We start from the raw sequence: 9,691 nt of genomic DNA, 5'->3' as shown, positions 1-9,691 counted from the left end.
AGAATAAAATACGTACAAAGATATAGAAGAATAAAATACGTACAAAGATAAAGAAATGTATACTTTTCAAGTACCTAGCTTATTAATTTGGATAAGATGATAATAATGGTTGTTGAGAGAAGCCCATAGAACTTGACTTATCAATTGAGACATTAATAGTTGGGTAATTGGATTCATTACAACAAAAACGGTATATAGCGACATTTTTAAATATTGGTACAGGTCAAAAAAAGTGATGCTAGCTAAATTATCGACACTTTTAAAAAGTGTTGCTATATGTGGGATCGCTAGGTATATAATAACAGTTTAAGAGTGTCGGTATAACTTAAAAACAATGCTGCTAATTTACCAACACTTATTTGAGTATTTAGCAACCGCCGAAACCCTACCTTGTCGGCTGCGGCGGCGGAGGAGGAGGAGAGCGAGGGGCTCTTCGTCTAGGGTTTCAGTGGATTGAGTGAGGAGAGAAGGGGAGATGGTGATCGATTTTTCTTTTTTTTCTTTTCTGTTTATAATCAGGCCGAATGAACTGGGTGGGATAGTTTGAGTAGAGTAACCTTTTATTTTTTGTTGCATTGAACTTTATATTTAGGTCTTAGTAGATTTTTTTTAAGTTTTGACATAAATAGAACACTTATATAAAATGTTCCAAAAATGTGTCCCTATAATCTAATTCTGTTGTAGTGATTATTTCCATTTTAGAGATAAACAAACCAGAACACGTTTGTAGTTGGGAAATTATTACCTAAACCAAGTGTATAAATACATTTTATACACCGATAAATATCTAAAAATTAGTGCGCGTTTGATTCAAAATGGGAAATGGAATCGAAATTAGAATCGGAATGGATAAGTCAGAAACGGAATGATAAAATCTCCAATATGTTTGGTCAAAATAACAATAGGAATCGGTATGTTTGATTCCTATTGTAAATATTTAAAAAAAAAAAATTGATCGTCAAAAAATAATTAAAATTAAAATACAAAATATAAAAAATAATTTAAAATTGAGTTTGCACCTCAAAACATAAAATTAAATTTATAATTTAAATTCAAACTAAAAATTAAATATTAAAAATTTACATCAAAATATTGAAATGATAAGCCAAGATTTTAAATGTAATTTTTAAAAATTTAAAATTTAAAATTGATTGGACAATTCAAAATATTAGTTACTAGTTGATTGGACAAATCAAAATATTGAAAATATATATTCAGGCTATTTGAGAATAATTTATATCTATATCTGTACATGATTTCTCATGGTCAAATCCAACGTGAATACTATCTTCATTTGAGGATAGTGGGATCCATTATTTGTTTTAAATTTTTTTTATTCTCTTTTATCTTAATAAAACTCTTTCTCTCCCTCGCAAACCACATCCTTCAACCCTCTTTCTCTCTCTTTTTTTTTTTCCTCCCTTCTCTTGATTTTCTTTATCTCCCAAACCAATAGCGGGGTATCTCCCTCTCCTCTCACCTCATCTATGCAGCGGTTTTGGATCTCTCTACCATCATTTTAGATTTTTTTTTTCTCTCTCCCTTTTTCTCTTGCTCGTCGCTTGAAGCACTTCGGCGGCCCCTATTCGCTGCTCCTCATGCGTCTCCGACAAGGACAATGTACGGTGCCATCGTCGACTGTCTCATTCTCAATAATTATGGAATATTTATATTCCCATATGTTCACTTTTTTCATAAATTTTTATTTTTTTCTATTATCAACCCTTTCGCATCGTGCATGTCACTTCACTAATTCTAACATGAATTAAACTCAAAAAAAAAAAAACTCTATTTCTTATCCTCCAATCATTTCTCTTACATGTTATCTAAGTGATGCATAGATAGTTTATTTTGGCTACGGTGTCCATATGGGATCCGTACGGACGCGAATACTCGTTAGAGACAGTCGGATACTTTTACGAAGTATTTGATATATTAAAAATTTAAAAAAATATTCAAATACTTGAGGAATACTTTAATGGATACTCTAGGAAAAAATCGGGGAGACATATGATAGAGCTTTTTTGCGTTTAATCTCGTATTCAAAATCCTGTTAAATAAGTTATCTCACTTTGCATTTGGATGGCATTTGCATTAAAAATTCACAGTTGATAAAACTCCAGATTAATTTCAGAACACTCAGTAATTTAGTTTCATGATATATCAAAGCTCGACAAATATTTACATCTTTGCACCAGTAAATGAGTTCCTTACCTTTATAAATTATTAAATCATTTTAGCTAAAGTGAAGTTTGTAGTATATATTGTCACATATACTAATAAATATTTGTAAAAAAATTATGCTTTATTATCGTATCCACACATATCATATTTGAAAGTTTTTAAAATTTATCGTATCACCGTTTCTGTTTTGTGTCATACTCAGATGCCATAATTGTATTTACGCAAACATAGTTCTCACGCATCGGGTTCAAATTTTATAATTTTTAAAATGTCGAATACTCTTATAAAGTAATCCATCAACACCATTAATAATTTTTTAATTTATGCATGGTAAAACCACTCAGGATTCAAGAAAATAAAAGAGAGAGTGATGTTAAACATAATTATTAAAACATCATTCTCTATAAGCTTAAGCTTTTGGAGCAAACAGTTGTTCCGTATAATGTAATATGATATTAGAGCAAAATAAAGGTTCTGAATTCAAGTTCTGCGAGACTCCTTGCATTATTAAATATTTCTTCCCATTTAATTTAAATTCATGTCTTTGATCTATCAAAATATTTCGAGCCCTGATGTGAGTAAAAATATTAAATATAATTATTAAAGCAGCATTCTCTACCGGCTTAAGTTTTAAAAAAAATGGTTGTTTCATATAATTTAACACGAGAGAGAGAGAGAGATCTTAGTTAATTGACATGCTTACAATTGTGTACTAAATGATAAAAATTACAGCAGTTCCCACCAGAAATCAAGCAGATATATAAATATTTCATTCTTTGGCACTTTGCTACATTACATATTGCAAGAAGCCAACTGAAAACAAAGAGAGAAACAACCAAACTCTCAACAGACAAAGAGCACATACATGACAAAGAGCACATACATGATCAGAAATTGCACACAAGCACCACAATATTCCTTTTTAAGGTCCTTAAGTAATCAATGTTTTCGGACAGCAAAAGCAGACATAACCACAAGAAGCATGAAGATGAGGACTGCGATGAATGTCCCGACGACTGCACCACTCGTTCGCTCGCAGAATCCATGGAACTGCATGCAGATCGCGACCCAGTTCGCCTTCGGGTTTCCGTTGTGAGCTAAATAAACAATTGCTGAAGCAGAAGATGCTGCTGCGGTAGTTAAGGCAACCATTACCTGCATGTACAAATCATAAAGAGGGAAATCATGTATATTTAGATTTGGATTCCTCAATGCGGAAAAATTAACTTCTGATATAGCCTTTAGGGCTTGTTTAGCCTGATTAGTGCTTCGACAAAAGTATTGTTTGAGTAGATGTGATTGAAGATAGGCACTAGAAGCTAAAGTTTTTATCTAACTTCCCCTAGCTTCCTCCCTCTCATAAAAAAAAAAAGAAAGAAAGAAAACGCCGCAGCAGAAGCAAAAGCTCATTTTGGTTGCCAAGTGTGGCAAAAGCTACTAACTATTTGTTTGCCAAGCATCAATTACTACTTCTCGAAGTAGAAAAACTATTCTGGAAGCCAAACCAAACTGGCATGCATGAGCGTAGTAGAACAAAAGCATAACTTGATACTTATACTAACTAAAGAAACTGAATGTTAAATAGAGGCCATGAATATTGGAATTTACAGTGTCAAAAATAAGCAGCAGAAGCCGCAGCCCTGTAGCCTTAGGCCGAAGAATTCCAACAGCCGAGAAGGGAAGAGACAGCACTAGGTATCCCGCTGCAATCGCATTCCCAATCACAAAAAACCTGCACAATTAATTTTATTTCTCAGTCATGCATCATGACGAAATAATACTGAATTTATAACTATTACCAATTCAATCTCAGATACAAAACTTTGTTACTACATATAAGTGTAACTTGTTTCATTTAAAGTAACGTACGTGAAGGCCGGAAAATCCGCATAGTTCGCGTGGAACTGAAAGAACTGAGTGAAGAAAGATAAGGTTTCGTCAGATGTGCCTGTGGAGATGGCAGCGGCAAGGGTGGGGCCGAAAGCACAGATTCTTAAAAGGAAGTCGAAGGCCGCGAGGCATCTCCTGCATCCTTGGCGTCTTTTGCTGCTCCTCAAAAGAAAAGGAATGCGTGCTTTACGAGCATTAGTGGTGGCAGTAGCAGGAGCAGGAGCAGTAGCGGCGGTAGCAGCAGTACTAGTAGCAGCAGGCGCAACCGGTGCAGCTGGAGTTTTTCCAGCTGCATCAGCGGCATAATCGCCGATGGGGATCACGGTGGCTTCGCTAGTGCTCATTGTTGTTGATTGTTGGCTTGTTTTAGTTGTATGGATTGTGATGATCAAAAGAGGAGAAAGGGGTTTGTGTTGTGAGGAAGTGTGTGCGAAGGGGATCAGGGTTTTAAAGGAGTAGAGAGAGAGAGAGAGAGAGAGAGAGATCGAACAAGTTAAAAAAATATTGAGGGTTTGTGAAGAAGTTGGGAGTGGTGGTGCAGTTTCAGGGATAGGCAATGAGGGGCAGTTGCTAACTAATCTTTACAAGCATGGCCCCTTGAAAACCCTATAAATTATTAGCTTAAGAAAATGTGGTTTTGTTCTTAGCTCATAATTAACTCACCAGGAATTATCTGTTCATAATAGAAAAGTTAAAATTAGGATAGAAATACTAATTCAATCAATCTTAGTTTTCTTTTCGAGATTTTAATACAGAAAGGTGATTAAAAATGGTGGTCAAACACCAAACCTAACCAATGGAGTTAACAAACCTAAGATGTTGCTTTTCTTCAAGCATCAGCAGCACCATTACAGATTTAAATTACATCAAAATATTAGCTGTATACAGAGCTTGTACTGTAAAAAGTCTATTTAACAGACTGCACTGCACAGAGTAGCTGAAAGCTATGCTGCCTTCCAACTATAAGAACCATTCCTTGCTTCTGAAAACACAAGAGGAGGATTTCTTCAGGTAGAAACAGGAGCGAAACAACAAAGTAAAGAGCGTTCTGAAACCCAAAAGCAGAAGCTCCAAACAATTCTGTGCAATATCCAATTTGGGAAAAAAATATTAAGACCATGAAAAATTTATAATTTGTACCACGACTGCAATTCATTGAATCTAACTATATAGATTTAGGCCATACTAAGATTTGGAAGTAGAATGTTCCCACCAATTCAATAAGAACTAGCTGGAACAAAATTTCAGGAAAAAAAAAAATTCCCTCAAAATATTTCAGAAAACAACAAAATGCACATAACAGCATTAGTGAGTTTCAGACGCTGGAATATATTCATCTATTCTAAATGAAATGAAGTAAACTAGTTGACAGGTTGCTACCATCTCTATTAGTTTCTTTTTTGAACTAAAATTCTATGCAACTGAATGAACCACTTGATAGCAGAACTCTGTAACACATTTATGTAGCGGTTTAATCCTGCAACAGAAAAACAAATTAGCAACTTTCTTTAGCTTACTTTTGTTTTCAAGGAAACCATCATTCTGCATTAGGCCGAATAGAAGAACAAACAATACTAAGGATACAGAAATCCATCAGCCTGCACAATCGGCCGTATCATTTGAGTTTCAGAAAAACAGACAATAAAAAAAAAAAGTGCCAACAAAGAGGATTAAAAACTTTTTATTTTCCTTTCTTCTTAACATTTATTCATTATAATGCAAAGAGCATCAGTCATTCCAACTAAAGAGGTAAAAAAACAACACGTAAAATGGCACCAAAAAGGTGAAAATGAAAAAGGCAGAAACCATAGTCCACCATTACATTGTCTTAAACCATATGTATGATACAGACCCGGTAAATATTGTACAGCAAATAAACAACGGAAAGATGACAAAATGGCTATACAAAAGACCAGGAACTACTAATGATAAATGAAATATGTACCAAATTTCAGATAAATCCTTTCCTTTCCTAGATACAAACCACATATGTAATAACTATAAAGTTCTTCACAATACGAAAGGGAGACTCGCGAACTAGAAAGGAAGTTTAACATGACAATTCGAGTGCACTTGATGAAAGGTGATAACCAAAACAATTATGCTCTGCACGATGGAAGTGTGAGGCCCCCACAACAAGCAGCAATTATTAAGTACAGCAACAGCACTATCATAACAGTCAACACAACTCTGCATAACACAAAAAGCAGTTTGTTGCATCAGTTTATATGTTTTAATAGAAGCTTCCCAAATAGATGTTAGAAAAATCCATTACGTTCTAAGACTACCAAGTTATGTATTATTAGCAAGAAAGCAATTAACTCATTGAAAAGGAAAAGATAACTCAAACATAAGATTCAGCACTTACAAAAGCTTCGCATTCTTCATCCAAAGAGCTCTCCTAAGTCGCTTCGATTGCTTCCGGAAGTGAAAGGCACTATCTTGCATTGTAGCAGTTTTGTCAACAAGAAGTGCAATTCGATCACCTCTGTCTAATATTTTGTCTATATTCTCCACCATAATAGTATGTATCTGAACAATTTTCCGTAGTAATGAAGTTATGAAAATATTATGTTCATTAAACCATAAGTTTGATGACTAAGTAGTGAAAATTAGAAGAAGTTAATATGGGTCTTATGTTGATTAACTTTCAACATTAAGTACATGTTACCACAGTGGACTCGAGTACAATTGCGACAAACAAATTTATATTCATGTGAAGAAGGATTAATGTGCTAGGTCAAGCCCATGCTATCTCAAAATAAATTGAACAAGCAACTTTTTGTTTAAAAAGGCTAACTCCGGAGGAAAATTAGAAGGATAATAAACAGGGTTATATAATTTACCGAAGAACAGATTTCTGTTTAAGAGAGTCACGTCCTTCGTGGTAAAGCCAGAACAAGAAAATTTGACTAATTTGGTACGTAAGACCTTAACAAGCACTAAACCTTCAAATTAATCAAAACAGAACCTTCAAATAAATCAAATTCATAAAAACCACACTACAGCAAAAATCCTTCATCACAGACAGCATTCTACTTGAATATCTTGATAAATATTTTTCCAACTTAATAGTCTCTAAACTTACCTCGCTAACTTCACCTCGGAGACGAGTAAGTGTATCTGCACTTGGATTACTAGAGAAGAATTCCATCTGCTGATGTAGCACTCTGGAGAACTCATCATTCATTGCATAAGCTAGAGCAGAATGAGCTACTCTGCCATAGTTCTTCATAAACCTCATGTGAATATCCTCCAAGTATAGGAAAGGAACTCTCCCTATGTAAAAACGAAGTTAAAAATAGGATATACATAAGAATTAAGAAAAGTGCGACCATCTTCAAGTACATGAATATGACTGCATGAATATAGATATAGATAATAACGTCCAACCATCTTCATGAAATAGCTGCTATGTGTGAGTACAAGAAATTGAAATATTCCAATTAAAGCGCACTCTACCCTGCGATTGTTAGGGAGCATTCTCAAAAGCGAGGACAATGATGATGCATCTCAATCCGTACAAATGCAATGCAGGTTGGGGGAGGTGGGGAGTTACAATAACACTGGTTTGCTCGCTGGCCCAGCAGAACTTTCCATTTACGTCTATATATAATAATATTCCCTAATGCATTAGTCATCTCTAAAGATGCATAAAGACAAATATGTACTTGGAAGGAATAATTGTTAGTTCTACCAACAATTTTGGGGGAAACAATTCATTAGATGTGATTTAATTAGCAAACATCAAACATCAAGAAAAATTAGACAAATCTAAGCCAGCAGGCAAGTTCCCTTCTTGCAACACTTATGAATAAATGATAACACGGGGACAAATTTGACAGCCTTGTTGAATTTTCCAGCACATATCATTTGCAGAAAGGTGCAGAATTGTGGAAAAAAAAACATAGCTAATAACATGTTTAGATTGCTTGATATATCAAACAATAAATAAGTATACGATTGGCCTGGATCAGTCGTCTTTGTTTCCTGACAGATGGATTTAAACCCATTGGAATATTATGGGTGAATCCAGCCCAATAAATGTTGATGATGGGGATAGAATATACGACCTAATGCAACGCTGGGGGTTAGAACTGGTTCTGATAACAATGAACATAGCACCTTTAAAGAAATCAAAGTATCCCTCACTAACCATAACTTGGCCAATAGTAGCAGCACTAAAGATAATTAGGCATTCTATCTTTATAAACATGCAATCTTCTATAAAATTATTGTTCCCACTTAATGACTTAAATAAGCCCAAGATCTTCAACTTAGGTAGCTATAGTGAGTGAATCACCGGCCAATAGATTAAGCATCCAAAAACCCCAAAGCTATTTCCACAACACACACTTATTACTACTGAATCTCCCTCAACTGCTCAGCAAATAACTACCGAAACCTTAGTTTTACCTAAATTGTCAAAATCGTCCTTACATAATAATAGATTTGTGCAATAAGAACATAGATAAAGGAAACTAGACGCACGATCTCTTCCTAAATGCATCCAGCCAGGATCTTTCAACTTTGCTCGCTATATGAGCCAAATAAACAGCAAGTAGATCAAGCATCTGAAACCCCAAAGCTTTTCGTAAAAACATATACTAACTAAAACCGAATCCTCATCAATTAATCAGTACCAGACCGTCCCAAATCCTAATTTCCCTAAGAATTCTTTTTTTCTAAGTCATAAAGGATCCAATTACGAGTGCAAATTCGATCAGTATAAAGGATTCAAAAAATGAATTTACAGGGAGGACCAGACCATCCAAAAACCTAAGTTTTACCAAAAATCCTCTCTTTTTTAACTCGTAAAGGATCCAATTACGAGTGCAAATTCGATCAATATAAAGGATTCAAAAAAATTGAATCTACGAGGAATACCAGACCATTCAAGAAACCTAATTTTCACCAAAATCCGCACCTTGTAACTCGCACAGGATCAAATTACGAGCACGATTCGACCAATAAGTGATGCAAAAAAAAAGGGACCTACGAGGAACTTAAAAAGAAAATGGGGGCGAGATCCAATGAGGGCTTACTTCCGAAGGTGTCGTTGGCCATGCAGAGGAAGGTGATTCCATCGGCCCTGAGCACGTGGAAGATGTAGCGATCCTGGGAGAAGCAGAGCCTGGAGTCGGCGTCGGCGGGGAGCCTCTCGAGGATGCGGCGCGCGATGGCGCCGGTGTTCCCCGTGACCGCGGCGAACTCCGCGAGGACAACCGTGCCCCGCGCCACCACCGCATAGAGGATCGCCATGGGAGAGGGAGATCTCTCTGTTTAGTAAACCCCCCGCCCCTTCTCTCTCTCTCTCTCTCTCTCTCTCTCTCTGTATGTATGTATCTACGATCTGTGGGATTAGGGTTAGGGTTTTGGGGAGAGGTGGAGGGGCCAGGAAGGGGAGGAAGACGACGAAACAACCTCTTTTCTCTCTCTCTCTCTCTCTCTCTCTCTCTCTCGCGCGGAGGGGTGGAAACGAGCCCGAGCTCGAGCGAGCTTATCTCGGCTCAAATTCGGCTTGAAAGTAATTTCGAGCTTAAATTTAAGCTCAAGTTTGGATTGAAATTAATTGGAGCCGAGCTCGAGCAAGCTTAATTTCGAGTCGAGCGAGCTT

The 9,691-nt window shown here is 36.0% G+C and overlaps 2 protein-coding genes across 2 annotated transcripts; both read right to left on the bottom strand.

Annotated features, from left to right (window-relative positions):
• LOC109710880 (casparian strip membrane protein 1-like) lies at positions 2,929 to 5,023 on the bottom strand. Its single transcript, XM_020233669.1, has 3 exons — positions 4,054 to 5,023; positions 3,793 to 3,916; positions 2,929 to 3,339 (listed from the first exon to the last, which is right to left on the bottom strand). Exons 1-3 carry the CDS (start codon positions 4,416 to 4,418, stop codon positions 3,124 to 3,126), a joined length of 705 nt encoding a protein of 234 aa, XP_020089258.1. The 5' UTR covers positions 4,419 to 5,023; the 3' UTR covers positions 2,929 to 3,123.
• LOC109710881 (vesicle-associated membrane protein 714) lies at positions 5,845 to 9,392 on the bottom strand (the record flags this gene model as incomplete). The annotated part of the gene is given in 4 exon segments (XM_020233671.1): positions 5,845 to 6,264; positions 6,443 to 6,606; positions 7,163 to 7,353; positions 9,120 to 9,392. Coding segments are annotated over 4 exon segments (663 nt in total). The 3' UTR covers positions 5,845 to 6,173.

The sequence above is a fragment of the Ananas comosus genome, linkage group 5, assembly GCF_001540865.1.
Source record: "Ananas comosus cultivar F153 linkage group 5, ASM154086v1, whole genome shotgun sequence".
Taxonomy (NCBI): Eukaryota; Viridiplantae; Streptophyta; class Magnoliopsida; order Poales; family Bromeliaceae; genus Ananas; species Ananas comosus.
This window is presented reverse-complemented; position numbering and strand designations above follow the sequence as displayed.